The sequence below is a fragment of the Rhinopithecus bieti genome, unplaced genomic scaffold (genome assembly GCF_001698545.2).
Source record: "Rhinopithecus bieti isolate Rb0 unplaced genomic scaffold, ASM169854v2 scaffold_64503, whole genome shotgun sequence".
Taxonomy (NCBI): Eukaryota; Metazoa; Chordata; class Mammalia; order Primates; family Cercopithecidae; genus Rhinopithecus; species Rhinopithecus bieti.
Window position 1 is genome coordinate 263146 of NW_016825208.1, and position 20199 is coordinate 283344.

Sequence of the window (20199 nt, forward strand, 5' to 3'; positions counted from 1 at the left end):
CCTGGACAAAGAGATGACCAGAGTTACGTTAACCCTGATCAATAGACAGTGGCTAACAGTTTGGCTAGATAACTCGGGGTGTGGAAAGATATAGTGAGTTGATGACAAGGAAGTCTGGGAAAGAGGAAGGTGGATGAGTCTCTTGGGAAGGGCACAGATGGTGAGAGTATGTGTGTCCCATGTGACTGTTCACCAATGGGCACTCACTGCAGAGGAAATCTTCCATGATCAGGTTGACCAGGATATCATAATATGCTGAGGAAAGAGCTTCAGAATATCTTTTTCATTTTTCAAACTGAGGCATAACTTACATACCATAAAGTGCACAGATCTCATGTGCACATTTTAATGAAGTTTTACATATCTATACACCCTTGTAATCACCACCCAGATCATATATAGAACATTCTCAGCTTCCCCGTCTGTCCCTGCAAGCAGGCTTTCTCATGCTTTCTCTCGGTCAGCCTTTTCCCCCAAAGGCATCCTCAACTCTGACCTTTATTACAACAGGTTTATGTCACATGTTCTTGAACTGTATGTGAATGGAATTATACAGTAGGTACTTTTGTTTTGACTTCTTTTACTCAACATTGACTATGAGATTCATTAATGTTACTGCATGATTTCCTAGGGGTTTTTCACTACTGGGTAGCATTCTGCTGTATGAATATGTCACAATTTACTTACCCATTCTAATGTTAGTGGACTTTGGGGGTCAGTTTCCACCCTGCAGTGGTGTGAATGAAGCTGGCATGGTACATGTCTTTTGGTGGACACAGGTATTCATTTCTGCTGGATATTTACTCTCAGGAGTGGAAGTACCGAGTCACAGGGTATGTGTGTTTAATTTTAGCATTGCCAAACATTTTCCCAAGATAATTGTATCAATTTACAGTCCCACTAACAATGTGTGAGAGTTCCAGTTATTCAGTGTTCTTTCCAATACTTGGTATTTTAAATGCTAGTCTTTTAAATGCTAGTCATTATGGTGTGTGTATGTAGTGATATCTTATTGCGGTTTTACATTCCACTTCTCTGATAAGCAGTGATATGGGGTACCTTTTCAAACATTCACTGGCTGTTTTGATATCCTCTTTTGTTAACTATTTATCAAATATTTTGCCCATTTTAAAATTGCATCGTCTTTTTCTTATTGTAGTTCTTTCTGCATTCTGGATATGAGTCCTTTGTTAGTTATATGTGTTGCAATATCTTCTCCCATCTTTGACTTTCCTTTTATAGCTAAGAATATACCTCTTAAAGGTATATGCTGATACTTGGCTTTAATGAAGTCCACATCCTCACACTTCCCTTTAATAGCTAATGCTTTTTGTGTCTTGCTTAAGTATCTAAGTATCTTTGCCTACCTCAAGATCACCAAGATATTTGCTGAGGATTAAATGATGATCTTTTTTTTTTTTTTTTTGAGACAGTCTTCCTCTGTTGCCCAGGCTGGAGTGCAGTGGCACAATCTTGGCTCACTGCAACCTCCACCTCCCAGATTCAACCGATTCTCCTGCCTCAGCATCCCAAGTAGCTAGGATTACAGGCACTCGCCACCACGCCCGGCTAATTTTTGTATTTTTTTAGTAGAGATGGGGTTTCACCATGTTGGCCAGGCTGGTCTCGAACTCCTGACCTCAAGTGATCCACCCGCACTGGCCCCCCAAAATGCTGGGATTACAGGCATAAGCCACCGCACCCAGCCAAATGATGACATATTTAACGGCTCCTGGGATAGTGATTGGTACATAATAAGCACTCGAAAAAAAAAAAAAACTGAAAGAACAAACAGGAAAACAAATAAGCATATGGCCCTGATAGTACATTCATTATGTGTTTTTGTTTCTTAGACATGTCCTGGTAATATTTATAGCACCATGAGGAAACAGGGATGAGAAACGTTGACGCTGATGTGGCGGGAAATGGGAGAGAAGATGTCCTGAGGGTGGTCGTCGTGACTCCCCACAACAGAGGCGGAGACTCAGGAAAAACTCACAGAAGCTTTGACTCGAAGTCGCCTCCAAGCCGGTCAAAGTCTCTGTGTCCTTTTGCTGTTTCTTTTCTTGACCTAGTCCATGTCCATCTCCACAGATCACATCCTGGGAACCTTCCGGTGCTCCATTTTAATTATTTCATTATCATTATTTTTTTCTCCTCAGTGACCCCGTCCCACCCATAATATGTTTTGATACCCAATCTATGGCCACAGCCATCTTGTCCTGCCATGGCCTTCTTGGTGGCTTCCTCTGTGATCCACTCCTCTATGTCCATAATGCCCGCTATGATTCACTCCGTAGCCATCTCCATGGATGTGGCTCAGTCCATGGCCCACTCCATGTCCAAAGCCACGTGTTCCTCCATGTCCCATTTCAAGTTCTCCTCCATGAACCAGAGCATTTCCCAGGCTGTGGAATGTCCCAGAGCCCAGGCCCAAGTCCAGGTCCAGACCAAGGCCATGGCTGTGGCCATGGGGGTAATAAACACAATTCCTCAGGGGAAAGAAAAGGTCTCTCTAAAAGAAAACAATATGTATATTGATCAATGAAAATTAAGTGTCCTCTCCCTAATCACCATACATGCCTGTTTCACCGATGTCAGATTTTCACTTTTCCAAACCGCCTATTTTCTCTTCTCTTTACCACTATCCTTACTACGATCTCTGTCTCTGTCTTTCTTTCTCCTTGTTCTTCTACTCTTTCTCTGTCTGAAAAAATAAGCTTCCCTGTTACCTTATTAATGTATTCTCTTTATGTGACTACTCAGGCCCTTGTTCTGCAGATCCTAAGGTTATGTGTTTTTGGAATTTCAAGACAAAGGTAAATCCATACCCCTACGTGAAAGGCACAGAGACTCACTTGACAGACAGTCTTTCTCTTTGTTAGTCAACTAAGGAAGCTGAGGACAGGTATGTGGAATTGAGAGCCCTCGAAAGCTGTCTACACAGAGCCTTGAGATTATAGGCATGAACTCCAGAATCTAACCAGCCTGGGTTAGAGTCTTAGATCTGTCACTTACTACATGTGCTGGGGCAAATAGCTAAGATCATGGAGCTCCAGATCCCTCACTTATAAGATGAATATAATATGGCCACGGGATTGTAGACCAGATTAAATGACATCATGCATTTTAAACATTCAGCCTTGAGCCTAGCATGTAGTAAAAACTCAGTGTCCACTTTCGTTATTCTCTCTTGATCTTGCAAATGAAATAATAAAGTAATTTAGGGAGTAATTCTTAGATGCTGGTATTTATTATGTAGCCCACATATGGAGAGAGGCTGAGAATTCTAAAATAAAGAACCTCAGCAAATTGACTATATTACCCAAACCTTTTGTGGCTTCCGTAAGTATTTTTTATTTGTCCATTTTTACCAGTGGTATGTTGTCCAACACTTAATAACAGGCTCTCCGAAGGAAAAGTGCTGATTTGCAGTGTTTGACAATTGCTGTGGTGTAACTATTTCCAATACAGCGTATTTTAAGCTACCAGTGTCACTCCACTCAGCTCAGAATTGGGAAGAACTGCACAATCTCTTGTGGGCCAGGATGAGCCAGCTCCAGCACACCACTGATTTATACTCTGCTTCACTCCTCAAATGGGAACTTACCCACAGGATCACAAGAAAACAGGAAGAACATAAATAAATGTGAGATCAAGGTAAGAAAAATATGTATTCAAAGAACAATCAAGACTAGAGAGCAGAGATGGAGTGGGAGGCCAGAGGGTAACATTCACAGGCCGCACAAGGAATGGCAGAGTGCTGTGAGGACCAGAAATTTGTCATACATGAGACAATCGGAAGCCTGCATTTTGGATGGCTGAGCATTTTATGTTTCTCTTCTTTCCTTTCTCTATTCTCTCTTTCTTTCTTTCTTTTCTTTGGTTCTTTCTTCTTTCTTCTCTTCTTTCTTTCTTTTCTTTTCTTTCTTTTTCTCTTTCTTTCTTTTTTTCTTTCTTTCTTGCCTGCCTTCCTTCCTTCCTTCCTTCCTTCCTTCCTTCTTTCTTTTCTCCCTCTCTCCCTCTTTCTTCCTCTCTTTCTTCCTTTCTTTCTCTTTCTCTCTCCTTCCTTCCTTCCTTCCTTCCTTCCTTCCTCCCTTCCTTCCTTCCTTCCCTCCTTCCTTCCTTCCTTCTTTCTTTCTCTCAAGACAGGGTCTTGCTCTGTCACCCAGGCTGGAGTGCAGTGGCGTGATCTCTGCTCACTGCAACCTCCGTCTCCCAGGTTCAAGCGATTCTCGTGCCTCAGCCTCCCAAGTAGCTGGGACTACAGGTACATGCCACCACTCTTGGCTAATTTCTGTATTTTTAGTAGGGACAAGTTTTACCATGTTGGCCAGGCTGGTCCCAAATGCCTGGACTCAAGTGATTTGTCCACCTTGGGCTTCCAAAGTGCTGGGATTACAGGCGTGAGACACTGCGCCCAGCTGCTTCTTGCTTTCTTTATGTTTATGTCCTCCTTGTTCTCTCTCAGTATTTCCTTTGTTCTCTCAGTATTTCCCTTCACTTTGGCCCCAGCTCCATCTTTTCCCTCCTCTTTTTCTACTTTGCTTCTCACTTTCTCTGACTTAAGGATTCTCTGTGATCCTTATATCAGGCTAGGTGATTCTTTCCTTCTGAGTGCACCAACTTATTCCCCTTTCTCATTCTGGATTTTTCCAAAGCACTGCTGACATGATTTCCCCCACCATTAAGACCTGCCTTCTCTCCAGGCTCCCCTATGAACCCACCCTGGGTACTCACCAGACAAAAACTCAGTCCTACTGACAATCCAACACCAGCCACGACTGCAGCCAGGGAAATGAGGATGATAGCCCAGGGCTGTAAATATCCACTTGGTTTGATCACATTTGTGGGCGTGTGGCTCATGCTAACTGTGTTTGTGCCCGTGGACACTAGGCCTGTTTCCTGGGAGGTGCTGCTAGTTGGCTCATGGGTGGATCCTGTGGTGGTCCTGTCGCCAGGGGCTGAGGTGGTAGATGATGCTCCCCTAGTAGATGTATCCAGGCCAGAGGTGTTTGGGACTATTCCTGGCACAATATGGCTGGCAGTAGAGGCCGTGGAGTCTATTCCAGAGGTCATGGTGACAGAGCTGGAAGCGGTGGGTCTGGTTCCAGTGGTCTTAGTGCCTACGAAACAGGTCACTCAAGATGATGCATTTGTAGCAGAGATGATTAAAGAGGAATGGGGGTGCTTAGAGCAGAGGAGTGTGAATCTAACAAACCTGTGGTGGAGGTGGCTCAGGAGAGGGGTGATGGGGGAGGAGAGATGGTAGAAAGCGATTCTGCTATGGCCATGTCCCCAGAATGGAGGTGGGTGTCGTACAGAGAAGGAAGTAGAATGTGTCACCTGGTGGGGTTGGTGATGGAGGAGGCAGAAGGTTGAGGAAACGTGATCGTGATGGGTTCAGAAGTGGAAAATCTATTTGACTTCGGAAGCTGCCACCCAAATAGAAGACAGCGGGCTGTTTAAAAGGAATGAATTAACAGCATTTGCAGTGTCCTGGATGAGACTGGAGACTATTATTCTAAGTGAAGTAACTCAGGAATGGAAAACCGAACATCGTATGTTCTCACTGATATGTGGGAGCTAAGCTTCGAAAATAGGAAGACACAAGAATGATGCAATGGACTTTGGGGACTTTGGAGGAAGAGTGGGGGGGGCAAGGGATAAAATACTTCAAATATAGTGCAGTGTATACTGCTCAGGTGATGGGTGCACCACAATCTCACAAATCACCACTAAAGAACTTACTCATGTAACCAAATACCACGTGTATCCCAATAACTTATGGAAAAAAATTAAAAATAAATAAATAAAATCAAATCAAATAAGTGGGCAGGCTGGTATACAAAGCGGCAGGCCCTGTTTCTCTTGTGACTATGATCACTAGGCGTAAGGAGGGAGGTGGAGGAGGAGATGACAGAATTGGATTCACTCACGGGCATGCCAGTGGCCGTGGCTGGGACAGAGGTGACATATCTACCACACTGTGGTGGCCAGCAAAGGTGGGGTGAGTGTTCCTGGGCAGATGTGGGAGAACCTGACCCAAGTGGAGAAGCTGCTCACAGGGACAGGAGAGGGGGGGCTCAGACAGGTGCGAGCGAGAATCAACACAGCAGAGGCGGTGATGGCAGCTTAGGTAGTGATGGATGTGCCTAGGTCAGAAGTGGTTAAAATAGGGTCACAAACAGCACCAGTGACCAGAATAGAGGAGAGTGTGCTTAGAACCAAGAGGATAGAATCAGATGCAACTGGCTTGCTGATGACAAGTGCCAGAGAATGAACAAAGTTGTTTGGTCTCAGACTGGAGCAAAGGTTGTCAAATATTTTCTGTAAAGGTTCAGACAGCAAATACTTTAGGCTTTTGGGCCAGGCAGTCTCTGTTGCAAATACACTGAAAAGCGGAAAAGCAGCTGGAGACAAACAGTATATGAATGGGCATGACTATGTTCCAATAAAACTTTACAAAACCAGGTAACAGGTGAGACTTGACCCATGAAACGTGGTCTGCCAGCCTCTGGACTAGGGTCAATATATCGATAGAAGGTGGCAATGTTACAGACGGTGGGTTGAATAGAGATAATCTACTTGGCACCGAAGTGGGAGCATTTCACAAAACTGTGATGGGCCAGCAGAGTTGAGGCGGGCTTGCTGGAGGAAGATGTGACAGATATAATGCACTTGTGGTTTATTATATTTTGTGGTTCTGATTGCAATGGAAGTGGTGGGCAGTTAAAAAAAATAAATAAATAAAAAGGTGAGACCAGAGTACAGGCAATTAGGATTCTAGAAGAGGAATTTTTTTTTTTTTTTTTTTTTTGAGATGGAGTCTCACTCTGTCGCCCAGGCTGGAGTGCAGTGGTGTGATCTCTGCTCATTGCAAGCTCTGCCTCCCGGATTCACACCATTCTCCTGCCTCAGCCTCCTGAGTAGCTGGGACTACAGGTGCCCACCACCACACCCGGCTAATTTTTTGTATTTTTAGTAGAGACACGCTTTCACCATGTTAGCCGGGATGGTCTCAATCTCCTGACCTCATGATTGGCTCGCCTCGGCCTCCCAATGTGCTGGGATTACAGGCATGAGCCCCTGTGCCCAGCCTAGAAGAGGAAATTATATCTAACTATGTGGTGGCTTGATTTGAACCAGGGCAGATATGATAGAAACAGGTGAACAGCTGGTGGTTGCCACTGGAGTTAAAATGTGTGGGCTCAAAGAAGACCTGGGGGTTAGTACCTGACACAGCTGTGTTGGTGATGGGCTGAATAGAAACGTCAGTGGCCTTGGTGGATACAAAAGTGGTGGCAGAGACAGTGGTGGAGGCTGCAGTGGCCCCAGAAGCTGTGATAGAGACTGTGGTGGTCTCAGAGCCTGTGAGGGAAGTTGCAGTGGGCTCAAAGCTTGCAGTAGAAGCTATGATGGTCTCAGAGCCTATGATGAAGGCAGTGTTGGTCTTAGAGCCTGCACTGGAGGATGTGGAGGTCTCAGAACCTGTGGTACAGGCTGTGCTGATCTCAGAGCCTGCTGTGGAGGCCATGGTGGTCTCAGCGCCTTCAGTAGAGGTGGTGGTGGCATCAGAGCCTGCAGTAGAGGATGTGGTGGTCTCAAAGCCTATGGTAGAGACCATGGTAGTCTCATAGACTGTGGTAGATACTGTAGTCATTACAGAGCCTGTGGTAGAGGTCGTGGTGGTCTCAGAGCCTGTGGTAGAAACTGTAGTGGTCTCAGAGCCTTCAGTAGAGGTGGTGGTAGTCTCAGAGCCTGTGGTATAGACTGTTGTGATCTCAGAGCCTGCAGTAGAGGCTGTGGTGGTCCCAGGGCCTATGGTGGAGACTGTGGTGGTCTCCAAACCTGCAGGAGAGGCTGTGGTGGTCTCAGAGCCCATGGTAGAGACTGTGGTAGTCTCAGAACCTTCAGTAGAGGTGGTGGTAGTCTCAGAGCCTGTGGTATAGACTATTGTGGACTCAGAACCTGCAGTAGTGACTGTGGTGGTCTCAGAACCTTCAGTAGGGGTGATGGTAGTCTCAGAGCCTGTGGTACAGACCATGGTGGTCTCCAAGCCTGTGGTGGAGACTGTAGTGGTCTCAGAGCCTTCAGTAGAGGCTGTGGTGGTCTCAGAGCCTGTGGTAGAATCTGTGGTGGTCTCAGAGCCTGCAGTAGAGGCCGTCGTGGTGGTTCAGAGACCCATAGTAGTGACTGTTATGGGCCTCAGAAGCCTTCAGCAAGGACTTGTAGGTCTCAGAGCTGTGTAGACACTGTTAGTGGGTCTCAGCTTCAGTAGAGGCTGTGGTGGTCCTCAGAGCCTTCAGTAGAGGTGTTGGTTGTTCAGAGCCTGCAGTAGAGGCCTGTGGTGGTCCTCAGGCCCTGTGTTAGTTGTGGGGTCTCCAGAAGGCCTGTGGGTAGTGACTCGTCAGTGGTCTCAAGGCTTCAGTAGAGGCTGTGGGGTCTCAGAGCCTCGTGGTAGAGACTGTGTGGCATCGAGCCTTCAGTAGAGGTGATGTGGTCTCAGAGCTGCTGGTAGAGGGCTGGGATGCGGTCTCAAGCTGGAGTGGAGGACTGTGGTTGGTCTCAGAGTCTGTGGGTTAGAGGCATGGTGGTATCAGAGTTTTGGTAGACTAGTGGGTCATTTTAGAAGCTTGCAGTTGGAGCCTTGGTGAGTCTCAGAGCCTATGGGTAGAGGCGCATAGATGGTGCTCAGAGGCATGGTGGCTGCCATAGTGGTCTCAGAGTTCTTTGTAGTAGAGATGTGGTTGGCCAGCCTGTAGTAGATGTTGAGGTGGTCTCGGAGCCTTCAGTAGAGGCTGTGGTGGTCTCAGAGCTGTGATGGAGACTGTAGTTATCTCAGAGCCCTTCAGTTAGAAGTGGTAGTGTTTCTCTGAGCCAGTGATTAGGGAACTTTAGTGGTCTCCAGAGCCGTGTGATAGAGACTGTATTCATTCTCAGGCTTTCAGTTAGAAGTTGGTAGTGGTCTCTGCGCCAGTCATAGAAAACTTAGTGGTCTCAGAGCCTGTGTGAGTGTAGTGTTCTCAGAGCCTTCAGTAGAGACTGTGGTGGTCTCAGAGCCTGTGGCAGATACTGTAGTAGTCTCAGAGCCTTCAGTAGAGGTGATGGTAGTCTCAGAGCCTGTGGTAGAGACCATGGTGGTCTCAAAGCCTGTGGTGGAGACTGTAGTGGTCTCAGAGCCTTCAGTAGAGGCTGTGGTGGTTTCAGAGCTTGTAGTAGAGGCCATGGTGGTCTCAAAATCTGCAGTTGATGCAGTGGTGTTCTCAGAATCTGCAGTAGAGACTGTGGTGGTCTCAGAGTCTGCAGTGGAGGCTGCAGTGGTCCCAGAACCTTCAGTAGAGGCTGTGGTGGTCTCAGCGCCTGTGGTGGAGACTATAGTCATCTCAGAGCCTTCAATGGTAGTGACGGTGGTCTCCAAGCCTGTGGTTGAAACTGTAGTGGTCTCAGAGCCTGTGGTAGAGACTGTGGTGGTCTCAGAGCCTGTGGCAGAGACTGTCGTGGTCTCAGAGCCTTCAGTAGAGGCTGTGGTGGTCTCAGAGCCCATGGTAGAATCTGTGGTGGTCTCAGAGCCCATGGTGGAGGCTGTGGTGGTCTCAGGGCTGGTATTAGAGTCTGTGGTGGTCCCAGAGCCTATGGTAGAGGCTGTGGTAGTCTGAGAGCCTTCAGCAGAGAATGTGATCATCTCAGAGCTTGCAGTGGAAACCTTGGTGGTCTCAGGGCCTATGGTAGAGGCCATAGTGGTCTCAGAGCCCATGGTGGATGTCATAGTGGTCTCAGAGCCTGTAGTAGAGGCTGTGGTTGTCTCAAACCCTGTAGTAGAGGCTGAGGTACTCTCAGAATCTTCAGTAGATGCTATGTTCGTTTCAGAATCTTTAGCAGAGGCTGCAGTGGTCTCAGAGCCTGCAATGGAGACTGTGGTCTCAGTGCCTGCGGCTGAGACTGTGGTGGTCTCAGAGCCCATGGTGGAGGCTGCAGTGGTCTCAGAATGTGCAGTAGAGGCTGTTGTGGTCTCAGAGTCTGCAGTAGAGGCTGTGGTAGTCTCAGAGCCTATGGTAGAGACTACAGTGGTCTCAAAGTTTATGGTGGATGCTATGGTTGTCTCAGAGCCCATGGTAGAGGCTGTGATGGTCTCTGAGCCTGCAGTGAAGACTGTGGTCATCTTAGAGCTTGCACTGGAGATCTTGGTGGTCTCAGAGCCTCTGGTAGAGGCTGCAGTGGTCTCAGAGCTCATGATGGATGCCATGGTAGTCTCAGAGCCTGTAGTAGAGGCTGCAGTGGTCTCAGAATCTGCAGTAGAGGCGGTGGTGGTCTCAGAGCCTGTGGTAGAAGCCATGGTGGTTCCAGAGCCTGAAGTTGAGACCATGGTGGTCTCAGAGCCTGAAGTAGAGGTTATGGTGGTCTCAGAGCCCATGGTGGAGACTGTGGTGGTCTCAGAGCCTGCAGTAGAAGTTGTGGTGGTCTCAGAGCCCACGGTGGAGACTGTAGTGGTCTCAGAGCTTGCGGTAGAGTTTGTGGTGATCTCTGAGTCCATGGTGGAGACCATGGTGGTCTCAGTGCCTGTGGTAGAGACTGTAGTGGTCTCAGAGCCTTCAGTGAAGATGATGGTTGTCTCAGAGCCTGCACTAGAGACTGTGGTAGTCTCAGATCCTGCTGTGGAGGTGGTGGTGATCTCAGAACCTGAAATAGAGACTATAGTGGTCTGAGAGCCTGTGGGGATGGAGTTGGTGGTCTCAGAACCTGCTGTAGAGGCTGTAGTGGTCTCAGAGGCTTTAATAGGGACTTTAGTGGTCTCAGAACCTGTGATAGAGGCTGTGGTGGTGTTAGAGCCTGCAGTGGAGGCCATAGTGGTCTCAGAGCTCATGCTGGATGCCGTGATCACCTTGGAGTCTGCAGTTGAGGTTGTGGTGGCCTCAGAGCCTGCCATGAAGGTGGAGGAGGTGGTCTCAGAACCTGCAGTAGATGCTGTGGTGGTTTCAGAGCCTGTAGTAGAGACTTTAGTGGCCTCAGAGCCTGCAGTGGACGTGGTGGTGGTCTCAGAGCCTGTGGTAGAGACTGTGGCAGTCTCAGAACTTGTGGTGGAGGCCATGGTGGTTTCAGAAGTTATGGTGGAGGCCATCGTTGTCTCAGCGCCTGCAGTGGAGGTTGTGCTGGCGGCCATGGTAGTCTCAAGGACTGTAGGAGAGGCTATAGTAGAGGATGTTGTGGTCTCAGAGACTGCGGTGGAGGCCATGATAGTTTCAGAGCCTGCAGTGGAGGCTGTGGTTGTGTCAGAGCCTGGGGTGAAGGTCCTAGTGGAGGCTATAGTAGTCCCTGAGTCTGTGGTGGAGGCCGTGTTGGTCTCAGAGCCTGTGGTAGAGTCTGTGGTGATCTTAGAGCCTGCAGTTAAGGCCATAGTAGAGGCCATGGTGGAGGCCGTGGTGGTCTCAGAGCCTGTGATGGAGGCTGTGGTGGTGTCAGAGCCTTTTGTGAAGTCTGTGGTATTCTCAGAGCCTGAGGTGGAGGACAAATAAAGTGGGGAATGGATTAAGGATGAATTTGTAGGTTTAGTATAGCATTACTTTAACATATACTCAGTACTGCTTGCTCATTTATTTATTCAGATATTGAGGGCTTAATATGTACTTGGTATTTTACTAAACTCTGGGCATACTCCTGTTAGCAAAAGAGATATGGGCTTATAATTTAGTAAAGAAGAGAGATACAAAATAAAAACATATAAATACACATTGGCTCAGGTGCTGTTAAAGAAAGCAGTGGTGCTGCTTTAGGTACTAGAGTCAGAAAAGGTCTCTCTGAGGACTGACATATGAACTGAGACCTGAAGGATAAGAAGGCAGCCATTTGGGCCAGGTGAGGTGGTTCGTGCCTGTAATCCCAGCACTTTGGGAGGCCGAGGCAGGTGGATCACCTGAGGTCGGGAATTCGATACCAGCCTGACCAACGTGGAAAAAACCCATCTCTACTAAAAATACAAAATTAGCCAGGCATGGTGGCACATGCCTGTAATCCCAGCTACTCAGGAGGCTGAGGCAGGATAAGCGCTTGAACCCAGGAGGCGGAGGTTGCAGTGAGCCAAGATTGCGCCATCGCACTCCAGCCTGTGCAACAAGACCAAAACTCCATATCAAAAACAAACAAACAAACAAACAAAAGTCAGTCTCCGGGAGGTAAAGTCTTCCAGTTTTTGCTTGTCTAGAAAAGCCTTCATTTCATCTTCATATTGAAAATATTTTTACTCCGTGTAATTCTAGGTTGAGAGAGTATGTTTTGTTTCAGTATTTTAATGATGTTGCTTCTTGAGCTTCTGGTTGTCACAGTTTCTCACAGGAAGTCAGTTATCATGCTTGTCTTTGCTCCTCTCTATATAATGTGTCTTTTCTTTTCTAGCTGGTTCTAGGATTTCCCATTTATCACTGATTTTTAGTTATTTGATTACATTGTACTTTGGTATGATTTTTTAAAGTTTATTTTGCTTGATATTTGTTGAGTTCTTGGGATCTGTGAGTTTATAGTTTTCATCAAATTTAATTTTTTCAGCTACCATTTCTTTAAACATTTTTTCGGTTCCTTTCCTGGAACTTCAATTACACTTATTGTAGACAAAATATTGTCTCACAAAATCACGGGTATTCTGTTCATTTATTTTCAGCCCATACTCCCTCCACCCCATACTCCCTCTCACCCTCACAAGATTCTGACAACACATGCCAGGCTGCCACTCTGTGGAGAAGTCTACTTCACCCAATTTAGTTTCTTTTCTTTCTTTCTTTCTTTTTTCTTTCTTTTTTTTTTTTTTTTTTTTTTTTTTTTTTTTTTTTTTTTTTTTGAGATGGAGTCTTGCTCAGTCACCCAGGCTGGAGTGCAGTGGTGCGATCTCAGCTCACTGCAACCTCCGCCTCCTGGGCTCAAGGGATTCTCCTGCCTCAGCCTCCTGAGTAGCTGGAAATACAGGCGTGCACCACTACGCCTGGCTAATTTTGTATTTTAGTAAAACAGACTTTCACCATGTTGGCCAGGCTGGCCTCTAACTCCTGACCTCAGGTGATCTGCCCACCTCAGCCTCCCAAAGTTCTGGGATTACAGGTGTGAGCCACCGCACCTGGCCCCAGTTTAGTTTCTTATATCCTTCTCTGGGCCACTGCTGTCTCCCCTCCTGTCCAACCCTGATACCTGCTTTCTTCTGCTTCACCTGATGATCTGTGGCTTAATCATTCAGAAAGGGAAGAGAAAGTAGAAAACAAAACTGATTTATGTTTTTAAAAAATCACACTCAGCATGCTGTGTGAAAACTGGCATGTGGGAGGGCAAGAGTGATAACAGAAAATTGGTTAAGAGTAGTAATTATTGCTTGGACTAGGATGGTAGCAGGGGAGATGCATTTCAGTGGATGAATACAAGCTATGTTTTGAAATTAGAAAAGTAGAACCAATAGGAAGTGTTGAAAGGCTGCATGTGGTAGATGACAGGAAAGGAAGTCAAGAACAACTTCTGGCTTTGGGGCTTACACAGAGAGTTGGAAATTTGTTTTATTTATCTGAACGAATAGGGATGAAGTGGAGATTGGAAATATTAGAGATTTTGAACTTTTTGTGCCCATTAGATATCCAGGAGACTGTTGGCAGTTAGAAACCTGCACTTACTTCTCAGAGGAGAAATCAAAACAAAAGATATAAAACTGGAAGTCATTTAAATATACATGGTATTTAAAGCCTTGAGGCGGACTGAGATCATTTGTCTGGGAAAGCATAGTTGGAGAAGAGGGCGCTAGACCAAGCTCTGGCTGCTGCGTCATTCAGATAGAGGAGGAGAGGCGAATGAATGAGACTGAGAAGGAGCATCCAGTAAGGTAGAAGGAAAACTCTAAAAAGTTAATCAAGGAAGTCAAGAGAATAGAGAGGCTCTAGAAAAATATGGTAGTTAGCTGAATTGATTTTTGCAGAGAGATCAAGTAAGATATGACCTGGGCCATGTCCACTGGATTCAGAGACAATATGGAAGTGAGTGTTTAGTTTATTGAAAACAGATTTTCATGATGGGATAGCCCCCAACTGGAATGAATAAAAGTATAAATAAGTACATATGGAGGCTTACGGATTTCACAGAAGAATAAAAAGTAGAGAAATAACAAAAGACATACCTCCACAAGGACAAATGATGGAGAGATGACAACAGCAGAGGAGATACATTTTTTTTTAAACATAATAGCAGAAGGATGAGTGGTAACTCTCCAAAGAGAAAGCTTCAACATACAGGCCTCCACTGGGGGTGAGAGTAAGTCAGCTACTGGTAAATTATTAATTCTGTGGAATCCTGGAAAGATTCAGGAGTTGCAGCCAGGTTCCTCTGAAGATTTGGGTGTGGCATGTGACTAAATACAGGAAAGATGGTTGAAATACAATGTAGCTAGGGACTGTCTCTCAGCTCCAGATCCCTCCTTCCACTCAAGGAGTTGGATGACTACACCTCTCTCCCTTGTAACAGCTTAGGATTTTATCTCTGGAGATATTGAAACCAAAGAAATTCTAGACCAGTGATCTCAGGCACTGCTGAGGGCAGAAGTGAGAGGTTTTACTGAAACTATGCAATTAAGGAAATGCTTACACCCTGAACTGTAAAGCCCTCATTACCTCTTCCCTTACTCAGCTTCCAGCACTTCAGCAGCTATGCTAGTGTGCTCTAGACAGGATCTGGAGAATTCTTCTTGTGGAAATAAATTAGACAACACTAGATACTGAAATTTCAAAGATCTTCCCAATCAAAACTGCCACGTCTCTGCTAAGTTACCCTAAAGCTAAGTTCACCAGCTGACAGGCCCTACCCCTGCACACAAAGCTTCCAGGCATCATGTTGTTGCCTCACTTTCAAATGCAAAGGACATTCTGGGATTACCAGATATTTGAGGAAAATCTCTAGCTTGAAATATAGAGACCAAAACAAATATCCCTATGAAGCAAAGTCAGAGAGAACTGAGACAGTGCAAATAGCAAAACCAACTTCAAATGTCCTCAGCAATATAAGAGAAAGTATAGCACCACAAGGTCAGTAATCTAAATGATATTCAGCTAACTACCACATTTTTCTAGAGCCTCTCTATTCTCTTGACTTCCTTGATTCACTTTTTAGAGTTTTCTTTCTACCTTACTGGATGCTCCTTCGTGGGAAGGAGTGAAAACAAACAAACAACAACAAACAAATAAAAGATGCCATTTTAAAATGATTGTAGACAAAAAAAAATCTCTTTGAAATTAAAAAAAAAAACCCTCAAAATTCACTAGAAGGATTTGAAGACTTTAGAAGCTGAGGAAATCTCCCCAAAAGAAAAATAAAATGACAGAATTGGAAGACAGAGGAAGAAATGTAAGAAAAGTAGAGTGTCAGTCCAGGAGGTCAAACATCCAAATCATAAGATTTTTCAGAAAGACAGAACAGAGCAAATGGATAAGAGGCAATTATCAAAGAAAAAAAAAGCAAGAAAATTTTCCAGAACTGACTGATATAACTTTGTACTGTACAAGTTCCTAACATAATGAAAGAAGAATCCATACTATGGCACCCTATCATGAGATTTTAGAACAGTAGTTTTAAAAATCTGAAATCATCCAGAAGAAAAAAAAAATGGGTCTCTTACAAGAGGTCAATAAACTAAATGATATCAGTCTTCACAATATAGAATCTACAAACAGTGGATCAATGCCTTCAAAATCCTGAGGAAAAATCGTATCCATCCTAGAATTCTATAACCAGTTAAACTATGAGTCAAATGTGAGGGTGGAATAAGACATTTTCAGACATATAAGGTCTATGGACAGCTAGGCCCATTTTTCTCTTCTTCCTGGACACATGGCTAAGTTACATTTCTCAACCTCTCTTGTAGCTAGGTAGGGCTACATGTGTAAGCCCTAGTCAGAGGCCCCTAAAGGGAAGGAATACATATTAATTTCCATTTCATTTCTTTAAGAGTAAATACCTATTCCTTGATTTCTGCTTGTATATATATTTTTATTTTCTGTATATTATCATGTTTTCACATCTTAACAAACTTTTCTAGCTAGGGAGAGATAGCACCTTCCAGGCTAGCCAATTCTTAGAAGTAGCAAAGGCCCCAGCCAGGAGCATGAGCTGATATGCAAACTAACCATTCCAGAGCCATAGCTCCTCTATCTGGCCCATATACTCCAGGAAAAAATATTTATCTGCCTTAGTCATGCCAAAGCCGAGTACCAGGCAACTAGGTAGTAATCAGCTATATAGCTCAAAGAACACAGGAATTATTCAAACCAGCCAATCCTAAACTGTTTGCTCTGCCTTTCCTTGCCTTTCCCACAGAAACCCCAATAAAAGGAAAGACCTAAATAAACCTTTCCTTCACTCCTGTCTTCTGCCTCCTGACTACCTTGGTATCTTTCTTAGGTGGTCCGGCATGGCAGTGCCATGCCTCCTGTCTCTAGGGCCTGTGAGCCTCTCCTCTTGTGGCTGCACCTTGACTGACTGTATCATAAAATAATACAAAATACTGTTCTTCTGCCCTCTTCTTGGGCTGAAATGATGATGACACTGGAAACCATATGTTGAAGATGGAACAGTCATATTCACCCAGGATCCCTGAATGACTGCATGGAGCAGAGCTCCCACCATCCTATAATACTTATCTTAGGACTGGTACAAGGGAGAAAAATAAACTTGTTTATTTTTCAAGTCACTTTCGGGATCTCCTTGTTACAGCAGCTTAGCATTACCCTAACATTGCATAAGGTTTTAAAATAATTTCCCACCATAAACTCTCTCTCAAGAAGCTTCTAGAGAAAGTGCTGCCCTGAGATGGAAAAATAGATCCAGAAAAAAGATAAGAATTTACAAGGGAAAAAAGGGAATTTCCAGAACGTTGCTGAATACAAATTGCAGGACAAGAGACCTAGCAAGCAACCAATACTGGTTGGACAGAGGCTTCCAAATGGGATTGCTCAAGGGAAAAAAGTGAAACTGATAGATTTCCTCATGTGTATTGAAAAGGCAGGGATAATTCTGGTAGAGGTTTGGGGATGAATTAATGGTATATATGAAGAAAACTATGGAAATTTTTAAAATGAGGCTATTGTTAATATCTAGCAAAACAAAAATTACAAGAACGGATGGTCATCACAATGCAATTATATGATCCAGTTATAAATGTTACTAGAGGTAACATTTATAGTTATCATACTGTAAACACTAAATGCAAATTTAACACCAAAAATTTGGTACAATCATTTGGGGAGAATTATGAGCAGGAACGTGAGACATAAGTGTTCAGAGGGAGTAGTCTAACCTAAATCTTCCTTTTCATTAGAAGGAAGACAATAAATCATTCCCGAAGCAGGGGAAAAAAAAAACCTCAACCAACAAAGAAGTAATGGTAGTAAGAGAATTTATGACTGGGTGCGATGGCTCAGGCCTGCAATCCCAGTGCTTTGGAAAGCTGAGGTGAGAGGATTCCTTGAGCCCAGGACTACCAGGCTGCAGTGAGCTATGATGGTGTCACTGCACTCCAGCCTGGGTGACAGAGCGAGACCCTGTCTCTAAATAAATAGATAAATGCAGTATGAAGGTAAATGCCAACAGGAACCCTGGGACGCAGGACTCAGAGTAAGAGGCAGTTGGGGAAAGGGAGTCAGGGGCTGAAGTTTCATGAGAAGCCTTGTAGGACTACAAGTTTTTCTTTTTCAGAACTACTTACATGCACTACCTAATATAATAAAATAAAATCAACAAGTGAATGGGAAGTGAGAAGTGACATAGCAAATGTGGGGAAGGCCTTCAAGAATGGAGGTGAGGGGCTGGGTGTGGTGGCTCACACCTGTAATCCCAGCACTTTGGAAGGATGAGGCAGGTAGACTGCCTGAGCTCAGGAGTTCAAGACCAGCCTGGGCAACACAGTGAAACCCCATCTCTACTAAAGTACAAAAAATTAGCTGGGCATGGCTGTGTGCGCCTGTAGTCCCAGCTACTCGGGAGGCTGAGGCAGGAGAATCGCTTGAACCCGGGAGGAGAAGGTTGCAGTGAGCCAAGATTGCACCACTGCACTCTAGCCTGTGTGACAGAGCGAGACTCCATCTCCAAAAAAAAAAAAAGAATGGGGGTGAGGAAGGAGAGTGGAGGGAGAGGCAGTGGCTGAGGAGTGATGCGGGGACGTTAGGATGGACATCATTCAAACAGTGTTTGGTCTAGGGATCTCTGGGGTCACACTGTCTGAGGAACCCACGCCATCCCACCAAGCCTACTGAATCAAAATCTTGCTTGGTGGGGTGTCAGGACCTGGAAACCCAAGTTTTTAATCATCTCCTTGGATGATACTTGTGCATACAGAACTGAGCTTGCTTGGATGCTGATGAAAAGGACTCAAGAAAGGTAAAGTGAGATGGGAGGGAAAGGAGAAATGCACTGAGCAAAGCCCCTGAGAAGGCAGGAGGATGAGAAGGCACCCAGCGTTCAAATGGAGGAGTTGGTCCTTGCTAATCCAATGTAATGGGGCTACAGGAGAGACAGTGGGTCACTTTATAGACCTAGTGGTGGGAAAAGAGGAGGTGTCTGTCAGCACTTGCATGCTTGTTCCCTTTTGTAAGGGAATATTATTTAAGTCTATGTTTTACAGTAGACCAAGAGTTCCACGGGGGCCAAGACCATGGCATTTCCCACTCCATTCCTCACCGTGGCCTAGCACGCAGCAGTGCCTGGCCCAGAGGAGGAGCTCTATACATGTTTGTTGAATGACTACATGAATGACAGTTTCTTCTGAGGTAAGGGGACTCTTGCTTAAAATCAGACAGATAGGACTGGAGTTTGGGATTAGGACAGGTGACGGGTGGATCTGGAAGGCATGGGTAGGTAGAGAACAGTTGAAGCATTCAGGATGAAGGCAACAGGAAAGGGAAGAAAAAGAAGTGCTGAAGCGGGTGAGGGAGCGAATCCAGAGTAGGGTGCAGGAAATAGATGCATACTGAGGAAGAAGGGGGAAGCACCCTAAATCCTCCACATCATCCAACCTAGACCTTCTCTTTCAGCCACACCTCCCGCTTCTTGAAGTGCTATCCTACAGTAAAGGCAATGGAATGGATAAGCTGATCAACCTGATGTCTTATAATTAGGGAAGATACATTGATGTAAGAAATCAAAGACAGGAGTGAACGGAACTTTCTCAGACGGTCCGTTGGAATCACACGGAGCCCAGTTCACTTCTCCCCTGGGTTATTTCCTTTCACAGCCACCTCTGATCCAATGCCAGAGCCAACCCCTCAGTGGCTGACCTCCAATTTGTTCCTACCAAGGAAATTCTCAGGAGATTAGACATGGATTTGGAATCAGGCAGCATCCAAAGAAGGATTGAAGCAAAAAAAAAAAAAAAAAGTAGATGTTGGCATAGATGCAGTGATCAGGGAACACTTCTACACTGCTGGTGGGAATGTAAACTAGTATAGTCACTATGGAAAACAGTGTGGAGATTTCTTAAAGAACTAAAAGTAGAGCTACCATTTGATCCAGCAATCCCACTACTGGGTATCTACCCAGAGGAAAAGAAGTCATTATACGAAAAAGATACTTGCACACACATGTTTATAGCAGCACAATTCACAATTGCAAAGTCATGGAACCCAAATGCCCATCAATCAATGGGTGGATAAAGAAACCGGCATATATATATGAAGGAATACTACTCAGCCATAAAAAGGAATGAATTAATGGCATTTGCAGCGACCTGGATGACATTGGAGACTATAATTCTAATCAGGAAAGGAAAACCAAACATCGTATGTTCTCACTGATATGTGGGAGCTAAGCTATGAGGACTCAAAGCCATATGAATGATACAATGGACTTTGGGCATTAGGGAGGAAGGACGGGGGAGGGACGAGAGATGAAATACTACCAATAGGGTGGGTGCAATGTATACTGCTCAGTGATGGGTGAACCAAAATTTCACAAATCACTACTAAAGAACTTACTCATGTAAGCAATTATCACCTGTACCCCGATAACCTATGGAAAAAAAACAAAGAAGGATTGAAGGATTTTTACTTGACTTTAGACTGAGATCCTGGTTTTAATTTGGAATTAAGAATGCTATTGGAACTAGAATTTTCCAGTTAAAACAAAACTTTTATCCAAGATACAAAGGAAAGTAAAATTCTCGCCCCGCCTCATTTCCCCAGCACTGCCCCCCTC

The 20199-nt window shown here is 45.0% G+C and overlaps 1 protein-coding gene across 1 annotated transcript in view; it reads right to left on the reverse strand.

Annotated features, from left to right (window-relative positions):
* Nucleotides 1-1856: 1856 nt before the first annotated feature.
* The window catches only part of MUC22 (mucin 22), a 20494-nt gene continuing 2151 nt past the window's right edge, over nucleotides 1857-20199 (reverse strand). The window contains 7 exon segments of the mRNA XM_017862807.1: nucleotides 1857-2515; nucleotides 4741-5126; nucleotides 7237-8196; nucleotides 8641-8745; nucleotides 8748-8830; nucleotides 8953-9013; nucleotides 9016-11493. Of these exon segments, the coding sequence (XP_017718296.1) occupies nucleotides 2201-2515; nucleotides 4741-5126; nucleotides 7237-8196; nucleotides 8641-8745; nucleotides 8748-8830; nucleotides 8953-9013; nucleotides 9016-11493 (4388 nt within the window). The 3' untranslated portion in view covers nucleotides 1857-2200.